Source organism: Herpailurus yagouaroundi, unplaced genomic scaffold (assembly GCF_014898765.1).
Source record: "Herpailurus yagouaroundi ecotype Mexico unplaced genomic scaffold, PumYag 142, whole genome shotgun sequence".
NCBI lineage: Eukaryota > Metazoa > Chordata > Mammalia > Carnivora > Felidae > Herpailurus > Herpailurus yagouaroundi.
Window position 1 is genome coordinate 54117993 of NW_024412397.1, and position 20412 is coordinate 54138404.

The 20412-nt window shown below is 37.8% G+C and overlaps 1 protein-coding gene across 3 annotated transcripts in view; it reads right to left on the reverse strand.

Moving 5' to 3' along the window:
• MYOM1 (myomesin 1) overlaps positions 1 to 20412 on the reverse strand; it is a 153361-nt gene that overhangs the window by 100369 nt on the left and 32580 nt on the right. For all 3 annotated transcript variants that reach the window (XM_040479292.1, XM_040479291.1, XM_040479290.1), the window contains 3 exons: positions 11745 to 11885; positions 6567 to 6924; positions 5378 to 5535 (listed from right to left, as the gene is read on the reverse strand). In XM_040479292.1, coding sequence (XP_040335226.1) covers positions 5378 to 5535; positions 6567 to 6924; positions 11745 to 11885 — 657 coding nt within the window. The remainder of the gene's footprint in view (positions 1 to 5377; positions 5536 to 6566; positions 6925 to 11744; positions 11886 to 20412) is intronic.

Consider the following 20412-nt stretch of genomic DNA (forward strand, 5'->3'; position numbering starts at 1 on the left):
GGTTTAAAATATACACGCACATGACACACAACACTTTGAGGATCTTCTAGTCTTTCCTCTGGAACTCCAGATGTCAGTGTAAGAAAAGTCTGTTTAAAAACAGCATACAAGGATTAAATTAGGAAGCAATTCTATTCTCCAAGAATTTCAGCCAGTCATTCACGTTGGGAGTCACTTGAGATTGGCCATCCTCAGTATTCAGTCGGGGAAGAAAAGAAGGATTTTTGGCCTGCTCTGTATATGCTTCAGGGCTTGCTATTTCTGGAAAGTGAAATTCCAAACAGGACAGTCAGACGCTAATTTTGGAGAGTAACTTACACTCTGGGATTATTTGTCAAAAGGCTTCTGAAATTCTTGTGAATATTCAGATGTACACCATTTTCCTTATTTTCATGTAGAGTCTATGAACTACTTATTAGTTAATGAGCTTCCATTATACTGTAAATATTTGGAGAAGGATACTCTTTGTTTATGTGTGTAAAACACACACTTCATCCCCCCAAATAAATGACTGGATCTTGGGCTGACTTGATAGCAAGGGGTTATAGTGAAAGCTCTTTGGTAGTGTAAAGAGTAGTCAAGCAAAAAGGTTCATTCTGCTTGTTTTCTATCAACAAATAATACATGCTAAAATGATCTTTAACATGTTGTATCTCACTACAACTGTGATGGGTGCTTAGAATCCAGCTTTATATTTTAAATAAATAGCTATTACCCACTTTAAAATCCAGTTGGCTGAGAGAGATCTATCCCATTAGGATAAATTTTGGACTTAAATAAATAAGAAAAATCTAAAATAAAACCCTTATGTTGGGAAGTAATCATAAATTATAAATAATTTTAAACTATGTTAAATGTAGGTTGTTTTCCAAAGAAAACAGAGTAGTAACTGCTAAATTTAAATACATTGTGAATAACTCTAATCTTGTAAACAAATTGAATACATGATTCTATTATGGAATTTATAAATTCTCATAATTTGCAAAAATTGAATAAGACTTTTCCAAATCTCTCTAGACTCTTCCTGAGATTCATGTCTCATACTATTTTATTCTGAGGTTTTGCATTATTATCATGCCTAATGACACATTTCTTTAAGGGTCTATTTGGCATTAACTTTAGGGGCAATGTGAAGAATTCCAAACAAGTATTTTAAATGTCTCACTGGTGGATCTAACACAGTATTCGCATTTAGATCCAAAAACATGGGTACTCAGTGAGGGAATGAATGAATGCTACTCACTAACGCCAACACATTGCTACAGTGAGTTTGCATGAATCTCCCCACACATTACAATCCAGATATTCATTGACAAAAATCAATCTAGACTTTGGACTGGAAATCCAACTGAATCTGGCTCTTTAAAAAAATTAAATTAATTAAAATTCCTTTCTTCTTTTAAAGAGAACTTTTCTCCCTTAGTTCATATAATTCTAAAAATTAGAACAAGCTGGGGCGCCTGGGTGGCGCAGTCGGTTAAGCGTCCGACTTCAGCCAGGTCACGATCTCGCGGTCCGTGAGTTCGAGCCCCGCGTCAGGCTCTGGGCTGATGGCTCAGAGCCTGGAGCCTGTTTCCGATTCTCTGTCTCCCTCTCTCTCTGCCCCTCCCCCGTTCATGCTCTGTCTCTCTCTGTCCCAAAAATAAATAAACGTTGAAAAAAAATTTAATTATTAAAAAAAAAAAAAATTAGAACAAGCAACACCTTTATATGGTCCAAGAAAGTGTAAAGGTAACACAGGGAGTAGTCTCCTTTCTCAAATGTATCTATCCTCTACTCCCCTCATCTCTTTAGGTAACTGTTCTCCTTAGATTTTTATATATCCTTCCAGAATTTCTTTATGCAAGTAAAACAAATACAAACATAATTTTTTCTCCTCCTTTAAACCAATATATAGCCTATTATACAAGTTATTACATAAAGATAGCCTCTTAAATTAAGTAAAACAACTTTGGGATTTTTCACCATATATGTATGCTTCCTGTTGCATTGACAAAGCCCTCCTTCAGCTTCACTGTGGTGGTGCAGAAACATCCTTGCAACTAACTTTCCTACTGGACCCAACGCCTAAACAGGGTTCTTTCTGTTCTCAAAGTGACTTGGGAACAGGACAGTGCTCCTTGGCATCCCTGCACCTGGCCCTGATGAGTGATATGTGCTCCTGTCAGTTGGTGCTTTCTGGGTAACCTCTAGATTCCATTTAGACAAGACTTGGTCAGTCCATGGGATTGGCCAAAGAGCAGCTGCTGCATGTTCAGATCATTTGTTACTGCTGCGTGTTCAGATCATTTGTTAGGCCTCAGGGACTTCCATGTCCTGAGGGTGCCTAGTGGAAACTTGGAACTTAACCCTCTTTGCAAAGAGCTGTAAGGCAGCCAGGCCCCAAGCACAAATGCCCTTGAAAACCATGGCTAAGGACCTAAGGGTTACAAGCAGAGGTAGCATGACTGCAGAAAGTATCGTCACACACTTGTTCCCATGAGTTACTGCCTTCTATTCAGAAAGGTCATCCCCAATTATTTCTTTCATGCTTGCACTCGGTGTCAGGCCCAGAAAGTGCAGTTGGGTAACAAAAAGACATAAATGCCAGCAGAGTAATCATCAACAACCTGGGTTTGTACTTGGGTTGTGGGACCCTGTTCACGGAGGAAATGCTTATTGTAGACTGTGTACTCTATACCAGTGTTAGGAAGCAAATTAGACCTTCACTTAACGATTTTTTTTTTTAATTTTTTTTTCAACGTTTTTATTTATTTTTGGGACAGAGAGAGACAGAGCATGAACGGGGGAGGGGCAGAGAGAGAGGGAGACACAGAATCGGAAACAGGCTCCAGGCTCTGAGCCATCCGCCCAGAGCCTGACGCGGGGCTCGAACTCACGGACCGCGAGATCGTGACCTGGCTGAAGTCGGACGCTTAACCGACTGTGCCACCCAGGCGCCCCAACGATTATTTTTTTTAAAGGCAGCATACCCAGGAAGGCACACTAATCCCACACAAAGTTTCCTCCAGAAGTGGGTTTACCGGGAGGCCAATGAAGCTTCAGGGTCCCTCACCAGCAGGGTCCCTTCACGGTGCAGGGCCTAATTTAGACTATTAACATTCTTTTTTGTAAAGAGTGCTGCCAAATTTATGAGCTTCAGGCCCCACAAAACTTGCATCTGACCTTGTTTATTACCATAGTCAATTTTCAGTTGTCTGCTAGCTAACTGTCTAAATTTAAGCTTTATCCAGGGGCAAATCTTGTTCTCTGAAGGATGGTTATGATTATGAGTGGTCCACTGGTTCTTTGTTTTAATGTTTACTTTTCACTTGGTTTGCAAGGCAACAGGACTTTCATGAAATGCTCTGATCCATCCCTAAGGAGAGAGTTTTATAAATAATGGAGTTGTCTTCTCCAAACACTAAATGACACCCAGGAACTTGTGAAGACTTGTTCCAGTAAATGAACTGATTTCCAATCATTCCTGAGACAAACCTTGTGTCTGTGTCTTCATTTTTGTTTAAAATGAGCCCCTGGGACATATGGTTCAATGTTAAGAAAAAAAATATCTCAAAGCCATAAGTGAAAGATTTGGGGAGTCATTCACACTACTCAGCTCCATTAGTGAGGATAACTGAAAATTGATAATAAATTTTCAATAAATTTATAATTTATTGTGTAATAAATATATCTACTTGATTAAAGATTCCAGTTATTCATTTATTAGTAGTATATTTTAATTCATGAGAGAAGAGGGAATGTCTTACCCTCTGTCTTACTTACTGTAAGAAATAATATTTCTTACAGCTAAAAATTCATTATTCTTCATGTATTTTCAATTGAAAAGTTTAGATTTTTTGAGGTGAGAAGTAATCTGTTTTAAGAGGAAATGTCCCTTTGAAAGGCCAAAGTATGCAATACCATGTCACAGAGAAATGTGGGGCCAAGATTGATTGATTCCTAACTTACTGCAGTATACTTTTATGCTTTAAAGCTTGTAAGTGAATTAAAAAAAAACAAACAAAAAGAAACACTTGGTTTTCACTGAAATATTCTCCTTGTCAGTTATCTTCATTAGTCCTAGCCAAATTAGGTGTCTAAGCAACAGAGAAAATGGGTAAGAAAGGAAAAGGAGGCAGGCCTTCTACAGATGGCAATGTCATCCTGTGTAGCATTTATACTGCAACATAAGGTGAATTTACCATTACTCTTGAGGATAAGAAAACAGCACGCAAAATATACGTGTCAGAGACTCAAACAGAAAACATCTTTTTAAGCTGGCTCCATCATTTTCATACTGCTGTCTCTGTGGCAGGTATTCATGACATTAGACAGGTAAGTTTGGAGGTTAGGGATCATGAAGTCATTGACAATTACAATAGGCTATAGGATGGAAGGAGAACATGGGTGCTTATTCTTTACGGAAAGAAAATTTCTTAAGATCCCATATTGAGGGGGCACCTGGGTGGCTTAGTCAGGTAAGCATCTAACTTCAATTCAGGTCATGACTTTAATGATTCATGACTTTAAGCCCTGCATCGGGCTCTGCACTAAGTGCAGAACCTGCTTAGGATTCTCTCTCCCTCTCTCTCTTTCTGTCTCTCCTCCCCTCACGATCTCTCTCTCTCAAAATAAATAAGAATAAAACTTAAAAAAAAGACCCCATATTGAGAAATATCTTCCATCTAATTCCCTCTTTTGTTTGGCTTTAGAAAGCATGTTGAAACCTCAGCTCCTATGAGGAGTAGAGATGAAGACTTCTGGGTTTTAATTATTTTTTATAAATTTTTTTTTTCAACGTTTATTTATTTTTGGGACAGAGAGAGAGACAGAGCATGAACGGGGGAGGGGCAGAGAGAGAGGGAGACACAGAATCGGAAACAGGCTCCAGGCTCTGAGCCATCAGCCCAGAGCCCGACGCGGGGCTCGAACTCACGGACCGCGAGATCGTGACCTGGCTGAAGTCGGACGCTTAACCGACTGCGCCACCCAGGCACCCCTTAATTATTTTTTAAAAATATTATTGCTTCTGGTCACAAAATGATACCTATACCGTATGGGAGCAAATTTTTATTTAAATTTTATGGCCCACAGCAGTCATAACCATAGATTTTCTTTGTATATAAATGTTGACTACATTTTAACACTTTATATAAAGACCCACTTGTATAACAGGATTATGAAGTATCATAATATAATGTATGCAGGACTGTTCTTTCTTCTCATTCATAAACCATTCACCCTGGTGCCCCTTCTTCACCATTTAAAAAATCTATACAAACTCGTAGGTGCTTTCATTCATTCTTGCATATTCATAACGCTGAACGTTTTCACTAGAGGTAAAATTAACTTTGTGTAATAGATTCTATGAGTAATTTTCGTAAAGATAACATACCATGTGACACGAGGTTCTGGCCAGCCGGATACAGAGCAATGTAATTTTACATTTTCTTTTTCCCAAACAGTGTGGGAACGAGGTTTAATGACAAATTCAGGAGCATGGAGAAGATGATCTTCATTCAACTTTCTATGAAATGCTTCAGTTTCTTCTAACTATAAAAAAATATATATCAAAATATTATGGAGTCAGAGTAGCCTGTGCTACTAAGAGAACAAACAAACCAAAATTATCATTTTTCCACTTGGAGCTTTACTTGCGTATTTAGACCATATGCCTTCTCTTTGCCTCTTTAAAAAAGATACACTTAGTTTTTAACGTTCTAAGCCTCAGCAACATATCTTATTTCCCCCTATGGTGGATTTTTTAAGGTTCTTTGGAACTGTACTTTCTGTAGAACCTAAAATTTCATGGAGTTGGGCATCTAGGTGGCTCAATCGCTTAAACATCTATCTTTGGCTCAGGTCATGATCTCACAGCTAGTGAGTTTGAGTCCCGCTTTGGGTGAGCTCTAGCCCCGCTTCGTGTGAGCCTTGCTTCTCTCTCTCTCTCTCTCTCTGCCCTCACTCACTTGCACCTCTTCCCTAAAATAAAATAAAATAAAATAAAATAAAATAAAATAAAATAAAATTTCATGGAGTTTAAAACTACTAAGTCTGTCTTTCTTTGACACACACATTTTTTTTATTTAAAAAACTTTTTTTAATGTTTATTTTTTTTGAGAGAGAGAGAGAGACAGAGAGACAGAGTATGAGCAGGGGAGGAGCAGAGAGAGAGGGAGACACAGAATCAAAGCAGGCTCCAGGCTCTGAGCTGTCAACACAGAGTCCAACGTGGGCTCAAGCTCACAGACGGTGAGATCATGACCTGAGCCAAAGTCAGACACTTAACTGACTGAGCCACCCAGGCACCCCTTTGACCCATACGTTTTAATGTCTTTATCTTTGTATTCTTTCTTTTTTTTTTTTTTTTAATGTTTATTTCTTTTTGAGAGAGAGAGAGACAGAGTGCAAGCTGGGGAGGGGCAGAGAGAGAGGGAGACGCAGAATCCTTGTATTCTTTTAGTTTTGTTTCTCCATAAGACTACATATTTATTTCTTCATTTGAAACAAATCAATCTATAAGTACACACACAATGGTACATGCATTTCTGCTTTTGTAAATTATATTAAATTTCTTTCCTTACTGTTTTTGTCAGCGACAGGCGTTCTGCCTTCTCTCGAATTGCAACTTTCCTTGACTTCTTCTCAAAAGCTTCCTCCTGGTGAAGACTAGACGTAGACTCTTGGGATGCTGTGGACCGTTTGGATACTGCAGAATGTTTGGATACCACGGACTCTTTGGATGCTGTAGAATGTTTGGATACTGCGGACTGTTTGGATACTGCAGACTGTTTGGATGCTGTGGACTGTCTGGATGCTGTGGACTGTTTGGATGCTATGATTCCTTCTTCACTAGCAAGAAGATTCCTTTGGGCTATATAGGCAGCAGCTTCTTTAATTCTTTCTTCTTCTGTATCTGTAATTCCACTGACATGTACTTGACTAAAATACAATAAGAGCAAAATACAGATATTATGGGTGGCAGCGACAGGATTGTCCAACTTTTACGAAGTTCAAAGTACATTGTGTAACATGCCCAAAGAAAACCTGACAAAGAAAAACTTGGTAAATCAGGAGCTAACTGTTCACATACAGAAGGGATCACCACCTTAACCAGTAATGGTAACAACAATAATAATACCTATTATGGCCATAGTGTTGCCAAGTGCTTTTTATATATATTATCTCATTTTATGTCCACAACAACCCTATGAGGTAAAGTGTATCATTTCTATTTTAGATATATAGTAACAAGGCTCAGAGAAATTAGATAACTTGCCTCAGATCATTTCATTGGTTTTTTAGAGTGTTTAAATATGATTGAGTCTATAATAAAAGACTTTCCTTCTAGAATAGATGATATTGTAAAATGAGATATCGCCTGTGTGCCTGTGATCCTGATATAAGACTATGTGCTTGATCTGAATTCTATAACTGAGTTGATGTGATGCATTGCTCAGAGCTGTTGCATATATAAATAAATTCTAAAGTTATGGGGAGGCCTCATGCCTACTGGGTTTCTTTCTAAGATAATAAAAGTTATTTGGGGGTGCCTGGGTGGCTCAGTCAGTTAAGCATCCGACTTCAGTTCAGGTCATGATCTCACAGTTCGTGGGTTCGAACCCTGTGTTGGGCTCTGTGCTGACAGCTCAGAGCCTGGAGCCTGCTTCTGATCCTGTGTTTCCCTCTCTCTCAGCCCTTTCCCCACTTGTGCTGTCTCTCCCTCAAAAATAAATAAACATTAAGAAAAAATTTTAAAAAGTTATGTGTGTGTGTGCGCGCGTGTAAACATATTTAATGAGAGCTTTTACTTATGTAGCCCTGATAAGAAAAATTGACCAAATTTGCATTTCAAGTGGTGATATTTATAAAAGTGACTTGTTTTTATTCATAATTGACGATGATGGCAAGTGAATGGTAACATCCCAAAATGCTTTATAATAGAAGTTGTGCTATAATTTATTAATGTTGTTAAACATATTTAGATCATTTTTAACCTCCTTGAATACCTTTGTTGTCAACCCCAACGGTGAGGAAGTATCATGATCATATTGAAGATTTTCTTGAAATTGAGTCTCCTTAGGCCTCTGAAGGCTGAATTTTACCTTTGATTTTTCTTACAAGAATAGTTACTTAAAATTTAAGCAAATACTGGCGTTATGTTTTTAAGTTCCTGGTACCTGAATCTGTGTAGTTTGCTGAAAAATAGGGCTCAACATTTGCCCAAGTTTGAAATTTCTCATGGAATTTTACTAAAACATCTGACAAGATTAGTCCACTTTGTTTCTTACTAAACTTAGTGGGTAAATTTTAATTTCTTTTTCCTTATCTCTATCTTTCCGAATATTAACAAGGTAATATTTACTAACTCAGTAACATATACACTATAATTTAGGTAGAGAAAAAGGAAGATGGAAGATTTTCAGTTCAGAGTCTTGACATAATTACCTCTAATTTTTTTTTAATGAGATAGGAAGTGAATGAATTAATAAGTGATTATAAAAATCATCATGAGAATCTGCTTGGAATTCCATACAGAACTAAATACATAATAGAGAGGTTTGAAATGAACTTTGTAAAATGATTCAATATATATAATAATAGATTATATTCAATGCTAGCCTTGCCCTGAGTTGAGACAACTCTTAAGTAAGAGAACTTTAAGTTTGAGCTCACATTATCTCTGACAGTAGACATGTTGACATAGCTCTAGAGAGCAGAATGAAGTCCTGGTCTCTTGCCTTCTCTACTGCAAATAAGCTAAACCTCAGGAAGACTATAATTATTTCATAAGAGACCTCAAATACATTTAGGAATATTTTTTTCACCCAGGACACCAGGGGTATTTTTCTTTAAGTAAATATAAGTGTATGTCAGTGATAACCCTGCTATAATCTGGGTACAAGAACAAGAATATGATGCTGATATGCTGACAAAAATAAACTACTACAAATTTAAGATGAATTTAAAACCTCCCCAGTACTCGATCTCTGATGGTCTCAACTCAAAAATCTGCCGGTGACACAAAGTTAACTCAATTTATCTGAGAACAAGAATTGAAATTAAAAAAAAATTTTTTTTTCAATGTTTATTTATTTTTAAGAGAGAGACACAGAGAGACAGAGCACGGGGGCAGGGGGTGGTAGGGAGAGGCACAGAAAGAGAGGGAGACACAGAATCTGAAGCAGGCTCCAGGCTCTGAGGTGACAGCACAGAGCCCTATGCAGGGCTTGGACTCAAGAACCTTGAGATCATGACCTGAGCCAAAGTCAGACACTTAAGCGACTGAGTCACCCAGGTGCCCCAAGAAGTGAAGTTTTAAAGTGCCATCCAGAAGAAATGGTATTTCCCAGAAATACATTATAATTGCAGACTGCATGTATGTATGTTGCATCGGCCAATCCCTAGAGGACTCTTGGCTCTTCCACTGCCAGCCATGTCACTTTCAGCAAGTCATTGAGCCTTAATTTCCTTGTCCATAAATTGGTATACTAATACCTCTCTAGGGCTGCATTGAGGATTTAGCAAGATAGTCTACATAAAGCATGTAGCATGATTCCCAGAAAATAACAGGTACTTAACAAAGGTTCATTTCTGTCCCATCCTCTGAGATTAATACTGTCAACACCAGTAGGAAGTGTTATTTTCAACACAGTAGTAGAATACAGGACATGGCTCCATATTAAAAAAACAAAAACACTGGAAATAAAACCCAGAAGATAAATTTTTATTTGCATTTTCTTTTATCACTGTTTGTTTTGTAAATTATCATTTCTTGAGACTGGCCCTGAGGAGACAAATTGGTTTGATTTAGGAGAAAGAAGGCACTGAAAGTAAGCAGCTTCATTTCATGTGGTAAAGAGATGGAGAGGTATGCCATGCAGGTTCATGATTAGTTAATATGCTTTTTAAATATATTTTTTTAAAACAGAGTGGGAACAAAGCAGAAAATAAAACATTCTACTCCTCTAGCCTAGCCATCTCCTATAAAGAATATCAGTGTATATTAAACGAACTGTGAAGAGGCCAAGACTGGGCAAACATACTTAGCAACATATGTATATTTCAATGGAAAGTTCACTTTTTTTTAAAGTTTATTTATTTATTGGGGGGTGGGTGAGGGGCAGACAGAGAGGGAGAGAGAGAGAATCTCAACCAGGTTTCATGCTGTCAGCATAGAGCTGAATGCAGGCCTTAATCTCAGGAACCATGAAATCGTGACCAGAACTGAAATCAAGACTTGGATGCTTGACCAACTGAGCCACCCAGGCGCCCGGGAAAGTCTACTTTTAAAAAAATCAGAGATATCAGGGGTGCCTGGGTGGCTCAGTCAGTTGAGCATCTGAGGCACAGGTCATGATCATACAGTTCTTGGGTTCGAGCCCCACATTGGGCTATGTGCTAACAGCTCAGAGCCTGGAGCCTGCTTCAGATTCTGTGTCTCCCTCTCTCTGCCCCTCCCCTGCTCATGCTCTATCTCTCTCTCAAAAATAAACACTAAAATATAAGAGATCTCAAAGATATCAAAGAAAAAGCTAAAAATAGTATATTACTTATCCCATCACCTTCCTAATCAGAATCAGAACAATTATGACATTAGTATCTGAAACAATTCCAAAAGGAACCGTCAGAGAAAAATAGGAAAAACACAGGGAAATGGAAGAAGGTCACCAACAATGACAACCATGTCATTCCTACTGAATTTCCTGATGGCATTTTGCCCTTCATTTTGAATATAGCCTTAGCTCTGTGGATATAGCTCTCCATTCACAGGAAAATAAACAGGGAAGGCTCTGAAGGTTCCCATTAAATTTTAATTTGGTGTCTTAAACAAGTTTCAAGATTCTTCTCTATATTAAAATCATTCCAAAAAATTTTATATTTTTTAAATCACACACACACACACACACACACACACACACACACACACACACCCCTTATGAACATTAACAGCATTAACGGACTTGTGATTTAGTGATTATTTTGTGAGTTTGCCTCACAATACATAGTAATCTGTTTTACATTAAACAAATATAGCACAGGCATTCAAATTATGATGCCTTTCTTTTACTTAGTCTACCTTATCTAAGGTTTTTTTCTTCCTGATGAATAATAATTAAAATCACACTGTCGGGGCACTTGGGTGGCTCAGTCGGTTGAGCGTCCTACTTCCACTCAGGTCCTGATCTGGTGGTTCATGGGTTCATCGGGCTCTGTGCTGACAGCTCAGAGCCTGGAGCCTGCTTCGGATTCTGTGTCTTCCTCTCTCTCTGTCCCTCCCCAACTCTCGCTCTGTCTCTCTCTCTCTCAAACATAAATTAACATTAAAATTTTTTTTCAAAATCACACTGGCAACCACAATAGTTTCCCTCTACCTAAACATAACATTTGATTTTTTTAAAGTTCATCAAACCCTTTACGGTTTCAAACCTTTCTTTCTATTCTACCTATAGTGACTATATACAGTGTTCAATCACTAGCATCCAATGCTCTCCTTCTGATTTCAACCAGTTACATAATGAGAACTAAGTTCCTGATCATTCTCTTCTGTCATGTAGCCATCCTAGGTGGGGGCAGATTTTCACAATGAACACATCTCCCTCAGTGCAGGGTGCCAAAGTTCCTCAGAGCTTTCTCAAGGAAAGTTTCTCAAGCTTTCTCAACATTGTTCAACAAATGCTAGTTGCAATTATTATTACTACCTGGCAACACCTACTCTTCACTTTCTAATATTTAAAGCCAGGAAGAGAATACATACGTACCGTCCAGAGAAAATGGGCACCATATAGTCACTTGGCAGATTTTCCTTCTCCTCCCCAGACAGAAGGCTTTTCTTGGCTCTCTTTGGTTGGGGGCTCAACTTGGATGAATAATCTTCTAACATCAGACTGGAATCTGTAAGTCTGAAACAAAACCCCTAATATTAGATAATAACCAAAAATTGCACTGAAAATATTCAAAATGCTTACAAAGGGAAGTTTTAACTTGGGGGGAGGTTTCACAGAATCCTAGATTTCTAATATTATAATATCTTTTATCTTTAGAACTCAAGTGGAGTGAGAAAGTCCTCAAATAATGCACTCTATATAGACACAAGAGAAAAATAGGTCTATGGTAATTTCATAGCTTTTTCCCCTTTAAAGTTTCAAGGGAAAACAGCAGTGCTTTTGTAATAGTTCCAAATACCCTTTGCTGTTAACATTCAAATTTTAGACAATCTATAAAAATGGTTTTATCCAAGTCTTTTCAGGGCACTGATAAAATGCAAAGTGTTCTGGAAAGGGAGCCATTCTCCCTTCCCCACCAAAACATTTTGATGGAGGACCCCTAGGTTCAACTTTGAGGCTTTTATGTAGTATAGACAGACTCCTCTGTTAGAAGAAACACAAGTTCATCAAACAACAGTTAATATCTTTTATGTGAACACACAGTGTTGAGCAACTCAGACAATGATAGGGGTGTGATAAAGAAATTTGGTCACTTCTGTTGTATACAAAAATGTGCTCATGCACGCTGGTGCTTTTTGAGGGAGATATTATTCTAATAAAAAAATGTATTAGCATGGTGGAAAACATGAGAGAAGAGGTTGCACCTAGAGAAAAGGATTGATAAAACTAAAAGTACAGTCTTTAGGAGCACCTGGGTGGCTCAGTCAGCTGTACTGACAGCTTAGAGCCTGGAGCCTGCTTCAGATTCTGTGTCTCACCCTCTCTCTCTCTCTCTCTCTCTCTCTCTCTCTCTCTCTCTGCCCCTCCCCCACTCACTCTCCGTCTCTCAAAAATAAAAACATTAAAAAATTTTTAATAAAAATAAATAAATAAATAAATAAATGCACAATCTTTATGTAGCTCTTGAATGAACTGAAATGCATTTTCATTCAAATATATAAAGTGGTCATAAATTTCAGGAATTCAGGAATCTCTCAAATTAATCCATGGATTCATGTTAAAAGCCCCTGGTCTACATTGTAATGAAAGATATCCACAATAGGGACCTCTACCAGAACTGTGTGTACTAGCCTTGTAATTTGAAATAATTCTAAAACAAAATGTTAATACTAAAAACTCCCCTTGTCCACAGAAAATCTGGGGGAAAAGTGAAGCCATGTGTGTGATGTGTCATGGGAAAAGCAAGCTGCCCAGTTGAAACAGAAAAACCTTTCAAACCATCCAAACCTGACCTTTTCTCAATCTTTAAGAAGCATCAGGAAAAGCAGAGATGACCTAAATCAAAGCAGAAGACAGGCCAAATGCACACATAGTGCGAAATGAACACATAATAATGCAAGCAAATCTATCCTCTGCTAAACAAGCACCGAATCACAGGGCTTCTAGAGAGTACAGAGGTGGGTGCAGTGGCTCTGGGCCTGGGGGTACAGGGTAGGCTACTGTCTTTGATCCCCAGACTGGAGTGGCAAACTTCTTCCTCTCCCACTAACTAGCTCCTCCCCTAGGGTGAATAGCTATGTCCTAGTCTATGATCAGCATTAAAATTAAAGGTTAGAACTTTGAATTCAAGCTTGTGGATTGGTTACCAATTGGAAGGCTGAGTGAAATTTGTTCCTGGCTGCCTGTTCCAGGCAGCAGCAAAATGACTGCATTCTATACCCCCAGTAGATTACAAAGTACAGGCTGTGCTAATGCAGGTCTAAGTTTAAGGTGCTATTTTCCTTCTCCTCTTTAATTAATTACCATGCAAAATAAAATTAATTTTAGAATTTAAGAGTTACCTTTTCTCCTACTTATACAACATTTGCATTTTTCATTTTACTCTTGCTTTTCTTTTAAAAAAAATTTTTTTTAATATTTACTTATTTTTGAGAGCGAGACAGAGCATGAGCAGGGAGGGCAGAGAGAGAGGGAGACACAGAATCTGAAGCAGGCTCCAGGCTCCGAGCTGTCAGCACAGAGCCCGATGTGGGGCTTCAATTCTCAAACCGTGAGATCATGACCTGAGCCAAAGTCAGATGCTCAATGGAATGAGCCACCCAGGTGCCCCAACTCTTGCTTTTCTATTTTTGCTCTTTTTTTACTTTCATTCTGTCTATAGTCATTCTTATGAGATCATATTTTCAACATTTATCTACATCAAAATGGTTATGATTTGTCATTCTTTTTGTTGTATTGTTGCTTCTTTTTTCTGTCATTTTCTCTTTAAGATGATTTTTTTTTAAAGTAGGCTTCATGCCCAGCACGGAGCCCAACATGGGGCTTGAACTCACGACCTTGAGATCAAGACCTGAGTTGAGATCAAGAGTCGGATGCTTAACCGACTGAGCGACCCAGGTGCCCCTAAGATGAATCTTTTAAATGATGCACTTATCACATAGAATGTACCTGAATGTCATTATTCCATCTTTACAGGTAAATCACAGCAGCTGGTTTTTAATATTGAACTTCATGGTAAAGATTCATGGCACTATCATTGATCTCCTGTCATATGTTATTTGGAACAAAAAACTTCACAGACAGCATTATGATGTTTTGTATTATATAGTATTATTTAGAAAATCCAGGCGTGCCTGGGTGGCTCAGTTGGTTAAGTGTGTAACTCTTAATTTTGGCTCAGGTCATGATCTCATGGTTGTGAGATGGAGTCCCACGTGGGGTTCAGCACAGAGCCTGCTTGGGATTATCTCTCTCTGCCCTTGCCCCACTCATGCTTGCTCTCTCTCTCTCTCAAAACTAAAAAAGAAAGAAAGAAAGAAAGAAAGAAAGAAAGAAAGAAAGAAAGAAAGAAAGAAAGAGAAAATCCAAAGTACTTAGGAAAAAATCTTTGTTATGTTCTTTAAAGTTTCTTCAAGCTTTTAAATACTAATAATAAATAAAAAGCATGTGAGGGATTAGATGTTAAAATACTATGCCAACAGACTATTTAGCAATAACTCATTTACTGAAGATAGCAAACAAAACTAAATCAGAGAAACATCAAATTTTAAGGAACTGACTATGTCATAATCAGTCCAAATAGTTATTTGCAGAAAACCATCAATAGTCTATTTTGTTATGATCCGTGAACACTGAAGCCCAACATCTTACTCTATTGAATTCTGAAGCTGAATGTTTTTACAGGAGAATATTATAAGTAGAACATGTAAAATTTAAATTTCTTTGAATTTAAATCAAAAGATGAAATAAGGTTTTGCTAACCTCTTGGGTTTTTAGTTGTATCTAAATATTGAAAATAATCCTCTATCTTACAAGTCCATTTCTGAGTAGACACTAAACTTGATATGCATGGATCTATTTGGGTGTTTTCTAACTATTAAAACTACAATTAATGTTCTTTATGTACTCAGCTTAAATCGTGAAGCTTTCTGAATTTCCATTTATGGAGGCAATGAAATTAAGCAATGGTTAAGGATTGATTTGTGTGTGCATACATGCACACACACATCTATAACTGTGTCTATATTTTGGCACTCTGCTACCAATTGGGGTATGTCCTGTTAATATGCCTAAAGTTAACAGAATTTAAAGAAATATCATGGTGTGTGTGGCATCATCACATCTACAACCAGCAGCATCACAGAGAAGGGATGTAGCCAAGCTCTCTCCGGAAATATTTCAGGAACTCGGAAAGAGGCTTAGACCTTCATCCAATTCAAATACTGAACAACAACCAAAGACAACATTCTGCTATTACAACTTCATAATTATATTTTACAGGAAAATAAAGAACAAAACCACTTATAGGAAGATATCTCAAGGATATTTATAACAGGCTCCTCATTTTATAGTTTGGAATACACAGAGTGTCTTTATAACTTGCCCATGTTCACACAGCAAGTCGGTAGTGCAAGAAGGACTAGCACCCATCTAGGTCAGTGTTCTTACCACTATACCAGTGGTCTCTAATTTTTGTGACTGAGCACTCCCAATCCAAAAATATTGGGGGCATGCCACTTATGTACGTTTGTTTATTTGTAAGTTCTATGCATATACTACTATATAAATAGTCTCACTCACTCTATGAAACATTCAATCAATAGAAACATTTTAAAGACCAAATCTGATGTTTTTGAAAAACTAGTAGTGCTAACTAATATTTCTTCCTATGCTTCCATGGTTTGCCTTTGTGGATATCCCACTTTGGAAACCATAATACCATACCACACTGCCTATACTGACTCCCATTGTGATTTGCTATTCCTTAATCTATTCATAGATTATGAAATCATCACAGTTCAGTTGAAAATATAGCCTTAAAAAACTCGTTAGATTTTACATGAAGTAAAATCAGTTCCTTAAAGTTATGTTTGTAATCATCATGTAATTTGGGGAAACTGTCCTAGTTCTCCAGGATGAGAAACTTTATTTATACTTACATTAAGTAGGGATCTGCTTACTGGCTATAGTACTTTCTGAAAATGTGATAACCTATTGGCATGTTGCAGAAAAATGATGGGCTGTAGGCATTGTCTTTTGTTGACACTGCTCCCAAACCTAGCCTCACCCAACCCTATTTGCTCAGGTTATACTGCATTATTACTTGATCTTTCCCACTGCCTATGACCACCCACGGAGAGGGATAGTCTATAATCTTTGTATCCATACTCTATCCACTTTGTATCCACACTGTGCCTGATGATGTTCAATAAATGTTTATTAAATGAAGTGAAATCATTCATTCCTGTATTTACCCTAGCTCAGTGATTTTCAACCTTGGCTTCACACCAGAATCTGCTAAGGAGTTGTTAAAAATGACCGATGCAGAGATGGGACTTCTAGTATGGTGGAGTGAGTACTTCAGCAGTTACTCTCCCCCAAAAGCAATGATAAAAATGGATACAAGTGTCAAAACCAACTCATTCAGGGCTCTGAAAATCAACCAAAGGCATACACAACACTGAGAACTAGTTATTCATAAAAAAGCCACTAAACTTTAGGTATGAACAATGGAAGTATGGCATTCTGCCTAGCCCTCTCTGCTCCCCCCTCCCTTAGCTCAGTTTATAAGGTAGTTCTACCAAAGTAGAAAAAGGCATGACAATCAGAATGTTCACTGCTAGAGGGGGCTGACTTGATTTGCAGCAGGGTATGATAAAACTCCATATCCAGAAGCACTGTGGGAAACACTAGCAATCTAAGTAGTAAACAAACAAAGGAAGACCAGAAGCTCAGTTAGCCTCAGGTTCCAATCATGGTTAGGACAAGCAGCAGACTGGCATATCAGCCAGCAATTTAATATATGAAATTTATTGTCAAATTGGTTTCCATACAACACCCAGTGCTCATCCCAAAAGATGCCCTCTTCAATACCCATCACCTACCCTCCCCTCCCTCCCACCCCCCATCAACCCTCAGTTTGTTCTCAGTTTTTAAGAGTCTCTTATGCTTTGGCTGTCTCCCACTCTGACCTCTTTGTTTTTGTTTGTTTTTTTTTTCTTCCCCTCCCCCATGGGTTTCTGTTAAGTTTCTCAGGATCCACATAAGAGTGAAAGCATATGCTATCTGTCTTTCTCTGTATGGCTTATTTCACTTAGCATCACACTCTCCAGTTCCATCCATGTTGCTACAAAGGGCCATATTTCATTCTTTCTCATTGCCACGTAGTACTCCATTGTGTATATAAACCACAATTTCTTTATCCATTCATCAGTTGATGGACATTTAGGCTCTTTCCACAATTTGGCTATTGTTGAGAGTTCAGCCAGCAATTTAATAGGAAGATCTTGGAAATAAGACTACCACAGGGGGCCTTCAAAAGTTCTCCATATGCCTGCATAGAAAAAACTGGAGAGGATGCAAGCTATCCACACATCATTGGTTGACTAAGCCTGTGTCCATGTACAGAAGACAGATAAGAGAGTCTAGACTAAGCAAAGCCAGGAAGTATGTATTCAAAAGTTACCTGAACTTTAAAGAATTTTTTATTAAATTTTTTAATGTTTACTTGATTTTGAGAGAGAGAGAGAGAGAGAGCACAAGTGGGGAAGGGCAGAGAGAGAGGGAGACACAGAATTTGAAGTAGGCTCCAAGCTCTGAGCTGTCAGCACAGAGCCTGACATGGGGCTCAAACTCACAAACCGTGAGATCATGACCTGAGCCAAAGTTAGATGCTTAACCAACTAAGCCACCCAGGTGCCCCAAGTTACCTGAACTTTAAATGTGCTCACCAACATACACGCAGATCTAATGCCAGAGAGTGAACTCTTTTGTTTGAGCACAATGTCTGGCCACTCATTTACAGGTCATTAATCTATGCACATACAAGTTGATCCCTATGAATTTAGGCTTAAAAATGAGAACAATAATTTAAAAGACATCAGCAGTCACACAGTGCTGGTAAACAGATCCTATAAGTACATTTAGACAAGTTATTAAACAAAACCAAAGCACAATGGCAATACATTTAAGGGAAAATTCAGAATCCAGAATTACTACAATATATTTTTTAACATGTCCAATTCTAAACAACAACAAAAATTATGGAACATGCCAAGAAATAGGAAAATGTGATCCACACCAACAGAATAAAACAGTAAATAAAAACTGTCTCTGGGTGCACTCTTATGTTGGATTTAACAAAGACTTCAAAGGAAAAATTATAACTATGTTCAAAGACTAAAAAAGGAAACCATGTTTAAAAATTAAAGGAAAGTATGACAATGACTCAAAAAAAGAGAGAATGTCAACAAAGAGAAATTATAAAATAGGATCAAATTTATTCAAGGAGCGCCTAGGTGACTCAGTCAGTTAAGCATCTGACTTTTAATTTCAGCCCAGGTCATGATCTCACAGATCATGAGTTTGAGTCCCATGTTGGGCTCCTCACTGACAGTGCTGAGCCTGCTTGGGATTCTCCTTCTCTCCCTCTCTCTCTGCCCCTCCCCCACTCTCTCAAAATAAATAAATAAACTTTAAAAATAAATAAATAGATAGATAATAAATTGTTAAAGGGACTCAAAAAAGATTTTAGATAGAAGAATAAAGAATCAGTGAACTTGAAGATAAAAATTATCCAATCTAAAAAACAGGTAAAAGAATGAGTAAAACTTTAAAAATTTTCAGAGATCGGGGCGCCTGGGTGGCGCAGTCGGTTAAGCGACCGACTTCAACCAGGTCACGATCTCGCGGTCCGTGAGTTCGAGCCCCGCGTCAGGCTCTGGGCTGATGGCTCAGAGCCTGGAGCCTGTTTCCGATTCTGTGTCTCCCTCTCTCTCTGCCCCTCCCCCGTTCATGCTGTCTCTCTCTGTCCCAAAAATAAATAAACGTTGAAAAAAAAATTTTTTTTTAAAAAAATTAAAAAAAAATTTTTTTTTCAGAGATCTGTGGGACATCATCAAACATTCCAATGTATGAGTAATAGTAATATCATAAAGAAGAGAGATAGAGAAAGGGTAGGAAAATATATTTAAAGAAATGGCTTAAAACTTTCCAAATTTGATGACAAGTAATACTCTATGGATCCAGGATGCTCAACAAACCCAAGTAAGGTACACACAAAAGAGATACAAACCTAGATAAATCATAGTTAAACTGTTGAAAACCAAAGTCAGAGAGAAATCTTGAAAGTAGCAAGGGTACAATGATTAATCACATACAGGAGAAAAATATATTAATGGTTGACTTTTCATCAGAAACAATATATCCCAGAAGGCATTGATATGACTGAGCTATTTAAGTTCTGAGAAAAAGTTAGTATCTATATCGAGGGGCACCAGGGTGGCTCAGTCGAGTGAGCATCCCACTTTGGCTCAGGTCATGATCTTGCAGTTTGTGAGTTCGAGCCCCACATCAGGTTCGCTGTTGTCAAACTATCAGCACAGAGTCCACTTCGGATCCTCCGTCCACCTCCGGCTGCCCCTCCCCCACTTGCAAAAAAAAAAATAAAAAAATATTAAAAAAAAAAAGAATTCTATAGCCAGAAAAACAAAAGCAAAAATAAACTATTGGGTCTATACCTAATTAAAATGCTTTTGCATTGTGAAGGAAACCATCAACAAAACAAACAGGCAATCTTTTGAAGGGGAGAAGATATTTGCAAATGATATATCCAGTAAGGGGTTAATATCTAAAATATGCAAAGAATTTATACAACTCAACATAAAAAAAAAACTGATTAAAAATTTGGCACAGGATCTGAATAGACATTTCTCCAAACAGGACATACAGATGGCTCAAGAGATGTTGAGCATGAAAAGATTTTTTTTTTTTTTAATTTACCTACAAATTAGTTAGCATATAGTGCAACAATGATTTCAGGAGTAGATTCCTTAATGCACCTTACCCATTTAGCCCATCCCCCCTCCCACAATTCCTCCAGTAACCCTCAGTTTGTTCTCCATATTTATGAGTCTCTTATGTTTTGTCCCCCTCCCTGTTTTTTTTATTATTTTTGTTTCCCTTGCCTTACGTTCATCTGTTTTGTCTCTTAAAGTCCTCATATAAGAGAAATCATATGATTTTTGTCTTTATCTGACTGACT